The sequence below is a fragment of the Pocillopora damicornis genome, chromosome 5 (genome assembly GCF_964200805.1).
Source record: "Pocillopora damicornis chromosome 5, jaPocDami1.2, whole genome shotgun sequence".
Lineage (NCBI taxonomy): Eukaryota > Metazoa > Cnidaria > Anthozoa > Scleractinia > Pocilloporidae > Pocillopora > Pocillopora damicornis.
Genome location: NC_142674.1, coordinates 16136675 through 16152571, shown reverse-complemented (window position 1 = coordinate 16152571; position 15897 = coordinate 16136675). Strand labels below are relative to the sequence as shown.

Below are 15897 nucleotides of genomic sequence, written 5' to 3'. Positions count from 1 at the left end.
CTATTCTCATTACTTATCTGCTTGATATTGTATTGATATTGTAAGGAAAAATTCTGTGTTGGTCACTCGTGGAAGTTAAAGGTTAAGACAATAATGCATTGTACCGACTGAGATCTGACAAAAAAAGCTTCAGAATTTCAAAGCTATTTCCTTTTATTGTATTTTTAGTATTTGGCATCCCTTCTTTGTCATAAAAAGTTTGCCACAGAAATTGTGACTCATAACGGTGTCCAGCGGTTACTAGAAGTGCCCCGCCCATCTGTGGCTGCTACAGGATGTTCTATGTGTTTATATTATCTCGCTTACAATGAGGACGCCATGGAGAGGGTAAGACATTTTTCCATTTAAAAAAAATGTTTTAGGTTTTCTGATTTGTAGTTGTAAGAAATGCATTATTTAGTGCAGATTTAACTTACCAATGATCTGTGAGTTATGAGCAGACCAGTTTTTTTAAAAGAAAGAAGTAACGAGTATCATTCCGTTAAACATAAAATAACAATGAATAACGCATCTCTGCTTATTTTTCATCAATCTTCCTCTCCCCCCCCCCAAAAAAAAGCTTAATTATGGATAACGTATAACCCACGGGTAGATAAAACATTACAGCACTTATTGCCTCATGAAGAGAGATAAAAAAGGAATTGAAGAAGAACTGGTTAGATGGATAAATAGAATCGCAAGCAAGGAGAAAGAAAAAGATAAAGATAAGAAACATACAGATAATCACTCAAAAAATGTTATCTTACAAAACGACCATTAATTCCACAAAAAACCTCAATGATTAAATTCTTGGTGCTCTTTTTTCTACATGGGCCAGGGGATCATGAAATTAACAAACAGAATATATCGAGGGCCCTTAATTAACTGTTTCAAGTAACTTGTTTCAGGTGTCCCTCCTACCAAACCCTGTGCTGAGTGACCTGGTCAAGTATGCATTGTGGCTTCTAGAATGTTCTCACGACTCTGGCAGATGTCTCGCAACTCTCTTTTTCTCGCTCACGTGTTCATTTCGAGCAGTGCTGGAATTGTTCGACAGTAATGATGGTCTGCGGAAGCTTGTGAACCAGATAACTAGTCAGTTGTATTTATTAATGACACGGCATGGTTTGGACCCCAGAGAAACGTGGATCGTGTAGTTCAATCGCCTGGAGTAGGATCACACCACAAGGTCAATTTGTTCTGTGACCTTTCCGTTCTCGTAGGAGTAGCAATTTCTCTTAATGACACTCATTGGAAATATTTTGCAATACGTAAAGAAATAAAAGAATAAATAACGTAGAATGTGATAATTTAATTAATAACGTTGAAGGCCCATTCTGATTGGCTACTCAAACTCCGAAGATCCGTTGCTGTTCACCTCCGAGTAACTCGCGCGTGATTTGCGCGCGGAAATATTGCAATCATCGCGGAAATAAATGAGTTAGAATCATCCCTTTTTGCTATATCATCTTTCTGTTTAAGTATATACTATAACTATTCACCTCAGTGTCGATGGCTGGCGGTGGATATTCACCTCGCGGCTTCGAGAATCGGTGAATATCCGCCACTAGCCAGCAACCTCCACTTCAATAAATCACGGTTTGTTACTTTTGAAAAGTAGTTTAGAGACATGCCAACCGCTATGAATTAACAAGTATTTAGTACACGCCGTGTTTGCATTTTTCAGACTGCGCAGACTCCTTTAAATTTTTTCAAGCCATTTTACGGTCCTATTCCACGTGCGTTTCCATCTTGAAAACAACGAATATTACTGGCTGTAAACCATTCTAAAAGAATCTTTTTTTGTTTAACCATGTTGTGGCAGCTAAGTACACTTTCAATCCTTCGTCCTAACGAGGCAGAACTACTGAGTAATGATGAGGTGTTTGGCAGCCGGCAGACAGCAAATCACACTTGCATGGCTCTACGGAGATACTTTAATGCCCATCTTCACATCAGGGCAGATGCGCTGAGGAGATCCATGGCAAGGAACGAGGGTGGAACACCACCTGTTCCAGTTCCAGCGTATAAGGTGAATTTTCAAGCCTTCTCCCTAATTTTAGGAGAAAATTGTATATTGTCAGATGAGCAAATTCAATATGTTATGTTATTTAAAAGGACGACACCCGCTTGGCTGCTTTAGTTCAGAGAGGTTGGAAGTGAACTTAACATCGGCAAAGGGTTTTTTTTTCTTTTTTTTTCGCAGTAATGGGGCACAGTATTTGATGGTTAACGACGGCTCGTACGTTATGAAACCCCCCAATGGACACCGTAACACTTACTTACATTGCTTTGTTGTTGTTATTTTCTTCGGTTTTACTATTATTATTATTTATTATTAATATTGTTATTATTATTATTGTTATTATTATAATTATCATAATTATTATTATTAGTATCATTATATTCATAATTTTCGTAGTTTACGTATACATATCAATCCATTAGATACGTTACGCTCTTAGGAATAGAGTGGAGAAGTAAATTCTTATATTTGTTTGTTTGTTCGTTTCTTGTTTTGTTTTTTTATTTCATCAACCAATGCTCATAAACACAGACTCGCTTGCACAAATCGCTCTGTTGCCTCAAGACTGGTTCATTTTTGTGGACTTTTTGTTTGGATATTCCATGAAGTGGTCGAGTATGAAAATCTTTAAAGGGGTAAGTTTCTAAAGAAACTGTGGTGCTGCGTCGGTGGGAGAGTATAGCAGGTAATTTAGTGTTAACAACTGGGTTGAAAACGTAAATTAGCCACCGTAAAGGGTAAAAAAGCTGAAAAAGCTGACGTTTCGAGCGTTAGCCCCTCGTCAGAGCGATTAGAGGAATTGTGGGTTGTGTGTGGATTTAGATGTAGAAAGTGGAGCTACGCCATTGGTGGGAATATGGTGACGAGAAAACAGGAATAAATTAGTTGAATGAAAAGCGCTCGTTGATTCCGTGGGGATTAAGGCTGCCGATTTGGAATATAAATTTTTGTTCTAGTGTTTTACGGCTTTCCGAACTGCCTAGATGTAAGGAAAGGCCGCAAACTGCCATATGCTGTTTAGAATGATTAGGAAGATTAAAGTGTCAAGCGACTGGTTTGGATGCGTCCTTGTCGTTTCTTTCCACATCGCGAAGGTGTTCTCGGAATCGGTCACCCAGTCGTCTTCCTGTTTCGCCGATATAAAACTTATTGCAATAAGTGCAAGTTATGCAGTAAATAACATTGGCGGAGGTACACTTTAAGTGATCAATGATCTTAATGGATCTTTTGGGTCCCTATATTTTCTCTACGTTATGAATGAAAGGACAAGTTTTGCATCGTGAGCGAGCGCATTTAAAAGTTCCAGATTGGTCATTGGTTTGAAATGAACTCCTAACTAAAAAGTTGCCTATGTTTTTGTCAGGTTCGAATGAAATAAGTGGGGGTTGCGAAAAGATAGTGCCAGTCTCTGAATCGTTTTGGAGTAATTTAAAATTTTTAAGAATGATAGATTAAACTGCGTGGTTGTGAGGGTGAAATGTAAGAGTAAATGGAATGCGGTCAGTGTTCTCCTTCTCGGCCGTTTGTAGTGCTGCCTGTCGATCGATTTGTTGGGCACGGTGGTAGCCCGCTTGGTAAAATTTCCGCACAGCCCCATCCTACATTATGCATTCAGTTCTTGAACAGAGAAAACAATGACAAAAACAATACATTTCCGTTGGGAAAATAGATTTGTTTTACAATAGTATGGGGCTGTGCGGAAACTTTGCTGCCCGCTTGAACGACAGAAACAGGATAGTCGCGTTTATCGAAAAACTGGCACATTGCCTCTGATTTTTCGGAAAAATTTTGTTCCCATATCACAAAAAACCGACGAATTTTCAGTTAAGCAAGACGTTGAAAAATTCCTTCGCCGCGTTCAGTTGAAAGCCTTTTTTCATGACAAAGAGGATTATTCTAACACCTCGAACAAAGTTCCTTCGAAACACTCCAGATTCGAAAGTCTAAATGGACTCCCACAGAGGGCCAGTTCTCATCTTTAGATTTTTTCCTCAAAAAATGTCGCCACGATATCAACAAACTTAAATTCAATCGTAACACCAAATTTTCCAATCTTTCTTCGGAAGAGTGGTCGGCACTAAAAAGTTTAAAAAAACGCAAAGACATTGTCATTAAGGCGGCCGACAAAGGCGGTGCAGTTGATGTTTGGCGGGCCGACCTCTATCAAAAAGAAGCTTTGCGGCAACTTTCTGACACCTCTTTTTATGCTAACGTCGCCAAAGATCTCACCTTAATTAACCAAAACATTGTCAAAAATACGATTAACGATCTTATAGCCAAAAAAGAATTGCAGCCACTGCTAAAAATCTCATCATTATCACTCCTAGAACTTTGCGTATTTACTTTTTACCTAAAATCCACAAACCTAACAATCCAGGTCGACCCATCGTTTCTGCCTGCAGTTGTCCCACTGAACTTATTTCCAGCTATTTAGACAAAATTATGGCACCTATCGTCAAAACTCTACCGTCTTACATTAAGGACAACCAACACGCACTTGAAATTTTTCGTGACTTTAGTTTCCTCGACCAAAACAAACTTATTTTTACCATGGATATAACATCTCTTTACACTGTCATTCCCAATGACGAAGGTCTCCGGACCCTCAAACATTTTTTCGGTCAACGCACTGTTAAGGAACCTAGCTCTGAAACACTACTCCGTCTGGCCGAACTAGTACTCACACTCAATTGCTTTTCATTTGGTGGTAACTACTACAAACAAACTAATGGCGTGGCCATGGGTACTAAAATGGGACCCAGCTACGCCAATCTTTTTGTAGGTTTTATCGAACATCAATTTTTTAGCCAATACCACGGCCCAAAACCTCAACTCTACGGCCGCTACATTGACGATTGCATCGGCGCTACCTCCTATACCAAAGAGGAGCTCACTCAATTTATAACCGCCGTCAATTCCTTTCATCCGGCTCTTAAATATACCTGGGAAATTTCTGACACTTCTTTGGCTTTTCTAGACAATTTAAAAATTTCATAAATTTCAAATTTCAATTGAAGGCCACGGCTTATGTACTAGTGTTTACTACAAACCTACAGATTAACATAGTTACTTGTTGTATTCATCCTCACATCCATCACACGTCAAGAACTCCATACCTTTTTCACAGTTTCTCAGACTTCGTTGTTTATGTAGTGACGACTCTGATTTTTCCCGAAAAATCAGAGGCAATGTGCCAGTTTTTCGATAAACGCGGCTATCCTGTTTCTGTCGTTCAAGCGGGCTACCACCGTGCCCAAAAAATCGATCGACAGGCAGCACTACAAACGGCCGTGAAGGAGAACACTGACCACATTCCATTTACTCTTACATTTCACCCTCAAAACCACGCAGTTAAATCTATCATTCTTAAAAAATTTTAAATTACTCCAAAACGATTCAGAGACTGGCACTATCTTTTCGCAACCCCCACTTATTTCATTCGAACCTGACAAAAACATAGGCAACTTTTTAGTTAGGAGTTCATTTCAAACCAATGACCAATCTGGAACTTTTAAATGCGCTCGCTCACGATGCAAAACTTGTCCTTTCATTCATAACGTAGAGAAAATATAGGGACCCAAAAGATCCATTAAGATCATTGATCACTTAAAGTGTACCTCCGCCAATGTTATTTACTGCATAACTTGCACTTATTGCAATAAGTTTTACATCGGCGAAACAGGAAGACGACTGGGTGACCGATTCCGAGAGCACCTTCGCAATGTGGAAAGAAACGACAAGGACGCATCCAAACCAATCGCTAGACACTTTAATCTTCCTTATCATTCTAAACAGCATATGGCAGTTTGCGGCCTTTCCTTACATCTAGGCAGTTCGGAAAGCCGTAAAACACTAGAACAAAAATTTATATTCCAAATCGGCAGCCTTAATCCCCACGGAATCAACGAGCGCTTTTCATTCAACTAATTTATTCCTGTTTTCTCGTCACCATATTCCCACCAATGGCGTAGCTCCACTTTCTGCATATAAATCCACACACAACCCACAATTCCTCTAATCGCTCTGACGAAGGGCTAACGCTCGAAACGTCAGGTTTTTTTAGCTTTTTTACCCTTTACGGTGGCTAATTTACGTTTTCAACCCAGTTGTTAACACTAAATTACCTGCTATGAAAATCTTTGCTACCCAAGCGGTTGGAATTCTAATCGGATCTTGCCGATTTACCCATAACTAGTGTAAACTCGCTTCTGTCTGTGGGCTCTACAGTGTCAGGATGCATACGTTTTCTTATGTTTATTAGGGATCTGTGGCAAACCACGACGGCTTAAAACGAGAACAGCACTTGAAACGTGAAATCACCAAAATTTGCTATGTCTGAGAACGGAAACCCTGATGGCATAAGAGTAAAATTTCCATGTGGAACTCAACCAGGCTCACATATGTTATGCTGAGGTTGTGGTCTGGCACCGTAAGAGACGGTAAACACACCCAGCCATTCGCAAAATCCGAACCAGAAATAAAAATCCATTATTTTAGTCGACGTCTGACTGCTCAAGTTCGCAATTTTTTAACATTTTTTCCTTCCATCCCAAAGGTGATGAACAGACTTCAAGGCTTCACCCAGCCGTTTCAGCTGATCTCCCTATCGTCAGACTGGGAAGTGACAAGTAATAGGTACATCATCGGAAAGGTCTGCCTTTTGTGTTGGTCAGCGGCTACTCGCACGATCATGCGTAGGAGACACGTTTTTGTAGTCCACCATGTTGATTGCACTAACCTCGAATAAAGGAAGTTCTGTTACCAGTATTGGCCCCTGGACTGTAGGACCGTGCTACCGGAATTGGAAATTCTCGGAAATCGTTTCCACTCAAGGAATTGATGTTTTTGATAATTCAGAAATCAAAATCGTATCAGAACATTAGTTGTAGCGATTTTCTACGGACTTCTAAAGGATACAGGTAGCCTTGTAGTATTATTGACTTAAGATTTTTCTTAATTTTTCTCACTGTATTTTAAATGCCATTTTTTGAGGCCTGTCCACTGCTCTATGTTTAAATGATCGATGGTTAATCGTTCCATAATGAATGGAAATTAATTGTTGTTATATTAAAGTTCACACGGCAACCAGGTGGACAATCAGACATAGTTTGACGCTACTCTGGTTTGCAGATTTAATGAATGTAACCGAAGAAGTTACGATTCATAGACCCAACGTTTCGACACTCCTGTCTAGTGCCTTCATCAGGGGTGATCTAAACGCAGCAACAAGAGGTCCTTTTACGTTGGGTCTATGAATCGTAACTTCTTCGGTTACATTCATTAAATCTGCAAACCAGAGTAGCGTCAAACTATGTCTAATTGTTGTTACTGGCATATTTTGCTCTATTTGTGAACTCTGAGTATCTCCACTAACATTTTTTAAAATTGAAAGCGTATAAGCAGCTTGTTAATCCTCTCCATTCGTGTTCCTTTCCTCATTCTGAACTCTTTGATGTGAGTTCAAGACATATGATACATTTTCACTTCTAAATACATCGCGATCAGCCTTAGTTTGACAAATACATGGAATACGAATACATGGACTTTCAAGAAGCATTTTTAGCTCAGACTTCATGACCAAGATCACTTTTCTACGCCTCAGTTTACTTGTTCTGAGGCCTGTTGGCTGTGTTTAATAATTTTTTATTGGTTATTTTGATATGCTTTAGAAACAACTTTGGTTTTTCTTTCACGTCTCTCAGTTGAAATGCGTCTTTTGAAAAATTAAACAAACTTTAAGGCGTTGAACTCGAGATTTCTATCGGTAGATCGTTAATAAATTGGAGGCAAAGCCTTGTGATTACCTTAGTAAGGGTTGACCAATGTTTTCTTGTATTTGGTTCAGTTTTTTGTTTTTTGTTTTTTTTTTGTCGTTTATTGCTTGTGGTACTTCTCTGCTAAAACACCCTTTTTATTTCTCGATAACAACGAGCATTAGAATGCAGTTAGAGTGTGATGATATTATTCACTAGATTATATTCAACCATCAGATTTACGACACCGCGACAGGTCAGCGGGTACTAACTCTGTACGATTCCAACAACACCAACAACTACTCAAAGAACCTCGCCTCCTTTACTCCCACGGACGACCAGGTACTGAACGATGGTGTATTATGGAATGTCAAAGGCAAACGGGTTATACACAAGTTTGACAAGTTTAACAACTTTGTAAGGTAAACTTTTAAATCGGAAACCTCTGCATTGTTTTGTTTTCCTCCCTTCCATCCCTCTTCTTTCATTCCCATCCTCTTCCTCTCCCTCTCCTCCTGCTTACCTTCCTCTCTTCTCTTTTTTCTCCCTCTTCTCACTCCTTCAGAGATAAGAGGATTCTTATGATTTCTATGAAACATTCAATTCAGTTCATCTTGATCGTAAGACCTGAGCCGACAAATTCACCTTTTATTAAGGGGTAGTGACTACATACCTCAGTCGGCCAGGGCACTGCACCCGGCATCTCGCGAGGTCACAAGCTCAATTCCTGTTCAAAGTCTCAATGTTGTTTTTGTTTTTTTTTTCCTTCTTCCAAACCTCTTTGTGAAATTATTTAAGGAGCTGAAGCCCAATCATTAAAGCGTAGGAATCAGGGTCGAGGAGTCTGGGTTGGGACCCTGGTTAGGTCTTTTTGAAGTGTTTCTTTGGGAAGATACGTTATTCTCACAGTACATCTCTCCACCGAGGAATAAAAATGGGTAGCAGCAACTGGTGCGAAAACTTGACGAAATGCTGGGGAAGGGGGAGGAGAGGAGAGCATTGCGACTAACTAGCCTTTCATTTCCAGTAGAGGAAGAAATTTGTAACACGGGGTTGAGCCACGGTCAAAAAGGGGGGTGGGGCAATGACGATTACGCTCGTCTGAGGTCATTCTTGGTTTGGGAAACTGTGTTCACCCACAAACGGAGTTGTGAGCGAACACAGTTAGCATTAAAACTAGTTATAAAACAAACCTTCGTGTGTAGAAGTGTGTCTGCTTCAAAGTACCGTTTACAATCAAATGGAAGAAACATCGCTAAGGGGATTAACGGAAGCTACACTCAAAGAACATAGAATGCAGTGAATATCAGCTCATATCTGTGTCCTCGGAGGGGGCTACGTCGAAGCCATTTGTCTCCTCGCTGAAAAAAAAAAAGTCTCACAGTTTCACTCATCCGCTCTACCCTTTTTGTTTTCTTTTTTCTCTTTCTTGTGGTTACGGTTATTTGCTCATTTCCGAAAATGCGGTGACGCACAATTAGTCAGGAGGTCTTCTCGCCTTTCACCGCCCACTCCTTCCACTGTCCACTCAAATTCCAAGTCAAACATGGCCGGTCAAATGATAGATCGCGAACTTCTTAACTTTAACTCGCCCTAATATAATGCCTGCATTGCAATTAGGAGCTAGCAGTAATCCCAGCTACCTTATGCCACGACAACTGGGAGAAAGTTTGGCAATGTGAGCCATCTGACTGGCTTTACTTGTCATTTCATGATTGCATAAGTTACAAAATATCACCGCAAGGATCTCGTCATCATGTCATAACAGTTCACATGAATTATTTCATATCATAAATCCCGTAATGATCTTTTTTAGAATCAGGCGAGCACCGACGAAAGCGTTTGCCGGGTATACGAAGTTGGGCGGCTGCGTAGGGCTGATGACAAGGACGAGCAGGTATGAGAATCTTGAGGACTTTCACATCAATAATGGACCAATCAAAGAGAAGTGAAACCGCCATCTTGGATGCGAATTCGGTTAGGTGATTGGTTCTTGCCTTATTTGCATACAAAATCCTGCACTTTGTTAGGTTGTGGACTATAGCGCCCCCCTGGCACTAAAGCAGAGATGAACTTTAAATCACGTCACTTATTGCAACACGTGTTTGATGTAGGTCAACAAAATAACGACTCAATGCCTTTTTTCTCGTAGGAATCCGACGAAGGTGGCGAGGAAGATGACTATGTCGATGACGATGATGATGAGAATGATGATGATGACGTTGAGGATGATGATGATGACGACGAAATTGAAATCACGATGTCTGGCGATGATGATTCGGATGATGACAGTGATATTGCAATCTTTTGAAGCGCGGCTTTTAAGTTTCCATCTTTCAGTTGTTAATTCAACTCAACAATGAGCACGTCATTCTGCTATGTTTTTATCTTTGAAAAATGTATGTGTATCACACAATTTGGGAATGATAGTTTAGGCTTGGAGTTGAGCTTGTTGACGGCGGAGTTTTATGTCAATTGCTATGTAGCAGAAAGTGGAAGTCATCATCGATAAAGTTACACCCATGTTACTGATTATCAAATAAATAGAAAGGATGGAATGGTTTGTTATTCCTCTTGTAATGTAAACAAGCCAACAAAGGACTAAAGTTACTCTTACTCACCACAGAGTTACTACTTGTCGATATATTAGCCTAAGTGAAACAGCTAAAAGTCTGCCTATATTTATTGCAGTCACTGTGAGAACAGACACGCCACAGAAAATGACCCCCAAGGTTCGGTTGATGAGCGAGCTATGGTAACTAATTGCAGAGTGTTAAGGGGAAATTACGTAAGCAAGATGAAACGGCTGGAAACTGAGTCCAACAATGATATAGGTGCATGCAATATTACTGAACAAACATTTTGATGGTTGATGAAGGGAAGAAATCTTGCAGAGAGGGAAAAGAATGAGACCATTTCCCACAATGGCTGCAACGGAAATTATAAGATCAATGACGAAACAAACATAATAAGACTTCGATCACATACGCCCGTGAAGCAACGAAACTGATCAATTCTTGTTTGGTTTGTATTTTCCGTTAGGTTCTCCATGTTATTTTATAGCAGTCACCACTCTTTCACCGCTAAAGGCGTTGAGAACTCTCCTCTTGAACACCACACTGAACATCCAAAGAACGAATCTAGTTTCCAAAATGAGCAGGTGGTGATATTTAAGTCTCTCTAGCCATGTAAGACTTTAGACTGCAGAAAGGGGGTTTTCTATATTCAAGAAAAACAAAGTTGAAGCGTTTTTGGTCAATATCATTTTGTTTTCTTTTCCTATGGTGATTTTCCAATATTTTCTATGGCTTATTTTTTCATTTTTACTTCAAAAGAAGCATGGAGGTAATTGTTTGTATTCAGCTTACTATTTGCGGTGGTAACACTGTTTTTCCGCACACCACAGCCTACTAGTTTCAAAGAAAATTTCATTAATTTTAAAGTTGTGTTTTCTCTTCAGTTCCTAATCGAATTCATTCAGAGGAAAAAGTGATATCGAGCTAAGATTTTCACGAATATTTTTCAGCCTTGCGATTATGTTTTTCGCCAAGTTAAAGATTACCTCTACTCACTAACATATTTTGACGTGCCGGCAAATTGGCTCTCGCTAATGAGTTCTGAATTTAGGGAACACACGCGCGGCAAAGTAATCAATTTTTCTGTTATGAATAAACGGAAACTAGCAGACGGTAGCCAGTTTACGTTCTCAACTCAGTTGATAACATGAAATTAAATTTTAATCTCTTTCTTTAGTGCTGGAAGTTCAGAGAAGCGAGAATTGCAGTAAAGAAGGCAATCAGAGCGTTTTGTTGTGTTTTGTAGTTCAAGAATTCCTTTATTTATGAGAATGGACCACGATGTTCCTTAACATTAGTATATTATGCATTTTTTTTTTATCTAAAAAGCATTTGCTTATCATAAAGGAACCACAGATATGTTACCTTAAAACAAATCGAGCATGGCTAAGAAGGGCAAAGACACACATGAGTCAGGAACTGAAAAGAAAACCTGACTTGTTAAGGAAGCTCTACAAATTATCGCCGAAAAATAATTCACAGATTCTACGTCATTTAGTATGTTAAATAAATGTGGCACCCCGCTCACTAAACATGATGAAAATTCGAAGAATATGAATAAAACACGAAAGAGTTAAAAACAAGTCTAATTATAGCTGTGACATTTGTCGTCGGAAAATCAGACAACAGGAGGAATTTTTTATCCAATAGAAACTGTTAAAATTCTCAACAAAACAATAATACTCTTATATCGATTACGGATCGCCCAATAAACGTTCATTTGCTGCCAAAAGAGGGAAAGACAGAGCCCCAAGTCTGAACGTGAGCGCCAATGGCGACCCTCACAAGCCAGTTATCTTGACAATTACCAATTGGAGTAGTAGCATTTCTCCTCGCTTTCAACATTGTCCTCTCCTTTCCTGCATCTCTTGGTAATTCTCTGCTTCTATTAACATTTTATAAAGTGTCCTCTTTGCATCCCGCCGCAAAGGTCTTGTTTGAATGTCTAGCCGCTACCGATCTTTGTGTGGGTCTTTTTTCACAACCTCTGTTCGTGACTGTGTTATTTCTTTACATTAATCTTGGTAACACCTACATAGATATTTTGTATTACGTCGAAGAGGTTGTTTGTATATCCAACTATGTTGTGTTTGGAGTGACTGTACTGATATCAACAGCCGTCAGTGTTGACAGACTTCTTGTTCTGTTATTGAGGCTGAGATACAGACAAGTTGTGACACTAAAGCCAACTCAAGCTGTTATACTTTTATGCTGGATAATTGCTGTTTTATGCGGATTGGTTCGTGTCTGGAGTCAAACGGTTTCGGAGATTGTTGCTTTTGTGGCCGTTGTGGTATCTCTGGTTACTTCCGTGTTTTGCTACGTAAAGATCCACCTGAGATTACAGCGGTACCAGGCTGAAGTAGAAGACAACCCTGGCGAAGGACGGTAAAACGCAGGAGAAGATATAGGAGTAGGAAAAGATGAAGCAGGCGCAATAACGGGGACAAGAACAGCCACAGAAGAAGGAGCAGGAGTAAAAGGTACAGGAAGGGGAAGAGTACGTGCATGGACAGCAAAAGGTTCATCCAAACAAAGATTAAACGGGAGAGTTCAACTAAACATTAAACAATATCAGAAAACAGTGTCCAGCATATTTTGGGTGCAGTTGGCTTTAATGGCATGCTACACCCCTTCTATAATTGTGTCGATATTGAGACATACAGTACTTAGTGGATTAGCAGTTCATGCTTTGTGGCTCTTCACGAAAACTTTAGTTTATCTGAACTCATCTCTGAATCCCTTTCTTTACTGTTGGAAAATCACAGAAGTGAGAAAGGCAGTAAAGGACACAACCAGGGCGTTTTGTTGTTGTTCTTGATTCAAGGTCGCCTTTATTTATGTGGAAAAACTTCCGTGTCCATATTAATCAATAAGGAATCATTGAATACTGACAAGTAATTGCAATTACAGAGTCGAAACTCTTTTGCAATATGAGGAGGAATACATATTTCTTTTCCTTTTCCATGTTCTCTTTACAGGAAGGAGAATAAGAAAAAGAGGAAGACATAACATCAATTAGTCTCTTTTTTTTGCCATGAAATACAATGAGATATTGATTGAGAATTGATTCTTTCTATCTATTTTGGACGCGTTTCTAATATTTATTTAAAGATCGCCCATGCATAAACAAAATTAATAGTAAACGTTAATTGTGGACTTGTCTTTGCTCGATATGCCCTGTTCTCTCATACGTAAGTCTAATATCTCGCATTTTGACTGAACAAACCGTTTTCAGCGAAGTGCGAAGCAACTTTGTCGAATAAAACCTTAAAAGAGTCTACCCCGTACATTTGTGCGGCCCCTTTAGTCCTCTTGCTGGCGGCGCTTTTAAACAAGGAAGGTTGTTATTTTCTTTTCCTTTTTCGCCGCCTCAGTTATTGCTGACTTCTCTATTTATACAGTCGCAGTGAACCACTGCTTTCTTTTGCATTTTTGGCCTCTTTCAACTGACTTTCCCCCCCCCCCCCCACAATCAGGAGGAAAAACCTCAAGATGAATATGTCTAACCTTTATTTTAAAATGCGTCATGCTTGAATATCAAATAAGGCCACATTAAACATCTCACAAATTGAGGACGCCACAAAAATGGCTGATTAGTAATTAAATGGCTTATATTTTGGTATTATTAAATTCGAGAATAATAAAAAACGAGATTTAGCTAAACTTTAAGTTCTCTTGAACATTAAATTTAAGATGAAAACACCAGCGGTCGTCTCAGCCCTTATCAATGTTCAACAAAATGTTTTTTACACAAACGGTTCACATCTGCTTCCAAAAACATAGCGTAAAATGTGTAATGATGCAATACGAATAAATCATTCACACTAGCTCTAGAATATACTGTAAGCCATTTTGGCAATAGTCTTGGTTTTAAGGGCGTGATGAATGACTCAATAGCTGTTATAATATTTAGCTAGAGACTGGCAAATTGGGTCATTAGGCTTTCAAATACTTTATTCTTAGTCGCATAAATAAACTGTTTTTGGTTGACAGATATGTCAGCCTGCTTGTTTTAATAACACCAAGGGTAACAATACATGATTATTGACACACTTCAGTTGTTGTTGTACAGGTGCTGGTGTTGGTGGCCAGCCAAGACCTTTCAAGTTTATTCATATTTCCTTCATTGACATTAATTTTTACAAGATATGGATAGAAAAATGATCCATTTTCCAACATTGGCTTCTCAGAAATGTTTGCATTATTACGATAAGTTGTGATGCCAATCGCCCTATTGAAAGTTTATCAAATAATTATTTCTTAACTCTTCACCAAGGTAGAGTTAACTAGTGGTGGATATTTACCAAGCTGCCAAGCGGAGATGTAAATATCTACCCCTAGCCACCGGCACTTAGATGAATATTTGTTTTTGTATATAATTTAATACTGTGAGATAAAATAATACAAAAATATGATTCTGAATAATTTATTCCTGTAATAATCACAACATTTTTAGGCGCAAATCCCCTGGAAGTGAATGGAGAAGGATGTGCGGAGTAACGTTTTAGTAACTACTTTTGGGTTCCTTATATCTATATATGGATCGAAATATGTCAGATTTTCGGGAGATTCAAATAAAAAAAAAAATTAATTTAATTTCGTGTGCAGAAATTTCAAAACCCTATCTAAACGATAAATACTTCCTTATAAGCATATTGAACAGCCAAAGAGATAAATACTGAAAAAAAGGCAAAAACCAAAATTTTTGAGATCGACATCAGAGTCCCCACCGATCTTTTGATCGACAATCGTGGTCTCATTTCACTTTAATTTAAGGGACACTCCCTGTCTCAGAAAAAAAATTGTTGTCTTAGCCCAGCCTTGAACTGGGAGAGAAATGTGAAGTTTAGTATCATCCAATAATATTCAGTAAAACAAGACTGAGGGGCATATGAAAAGTCATTTACATAAATTCTGAACAAAACAAGTCATGGAACAACCGCTTGTGGCACTCTGGATTCAAAGACCAGAGAGTCAGGGACTCAGAATTTATGAGCGCTACTTGTTTTCTATCAGATAGATTAATGATGAACTAAGCCACGCCGAAATTCCCTCGTTTATTTTGTCAAAGGCCCTGCTCATGTCAAAAAACACAGCGAGAGACAGTAAGAAAATAACTGCCGTTGTCTATTTCTCTAAAAATCATAGCACAGTACTTCTAACGATGAAAGTTAAAGCAATGGGTTAGGCAATGTCAGCGTTATATGTAAGTGCTCGTGAAAAAAACAAAATTGAAAAATGGCTGAGTGAGAATCCATTATTATATTAGCTTGTCTGTGTTTCTCGAAAACGCCATCTATTGCTTGATTAAACTCGACATATTTGCTGACATAGTGCATCAGGAAGGCACGATTAGTGTCAACAATATTCAAACACAATATCCCAAGACGCCAAAATGCCTGAAACTGTGGAGATAAAAAGTGAAAAATAATGCTTCTTTGGCACTTGGAATATCTGCCTTAGGCTAACTTCTGCACTAAGAATCATCACAATGAGGTCATTTATGTTTCAAACTTCTAAAACACTTTTCTCAGACAATGATTAGAAGCAGTGATGTGAA

At 38.9% G+C, this 15897-nt stretch overlaps 1 protein-coding gene across 3 annotated transcripts; it reads left to right on the top strand.

The window, feature by feature from the left end:
* The first annotated feature begins 1747 nt into the window (after window positions 1–1747).
* LOC149045638 (uncharacterized) lies at window positions 1748–10316 on the top strand. 3 transcript variants are annotated; one of them, XR_016186885.1, is made up of 5 exons: window positions 1748–2011; window positions 2186–2690; window positions 7996–8180; window positions 9575–9655; window positions 9911–10316. XR_016186885.1 is itself a non-coding variant. In XM_089207391.1 (5 exons), the coding sequence occupies exons 2-5, from the start codon at window positions 2608–2610 to the stop codon at window positions 10119–10121; spliced, it is 510 nt and encodes a 169-aa protein (XP_089063517.1). In that variant the 5' UTR covers window positions 1748–2011; window positions 2537–2607; the 3' UTR covers window positions 10122–10316. The 3 variants fall into 3 exon arrangements, 2 of the variants coding, with proteins under 2 accessions (XP_089063517.1, XP_089063516.1); XM_089207391.1 differs by having other exon boundaries at window positions 2537–2640; XM_089207390.1 differs by having other exon boundaries at window positions 2186–2640.
* The last annotated feature ends 5581 nt before the right edge of the window (window positions 10317–15897 follow it).

Bases quoted from the DNA above. Each gene is read 5' to 3' on its own strand.
- LOC149045638 (XM_089207390.1), top strand. From the start codon at position 2,521: ATGCTCATAAACACAGACTCGCTTGCACAAATCGCTCTGTTGCCTCAA. The intron at 8,181-9,574 runs GTAAACTTTTAA...GATCTTTTTTAG, and splicing joins AAGTTTAACAACTTTGTAAG to AATCAGGCGAGCACCGACGA. The intron at 9,656-9,910 runs GTATGAGAATCT...TTTTTCTCGTAG, and splicing joins CTGATGACAAGGACGAGCAG to GAATCCGACGAAGGTGGCGA.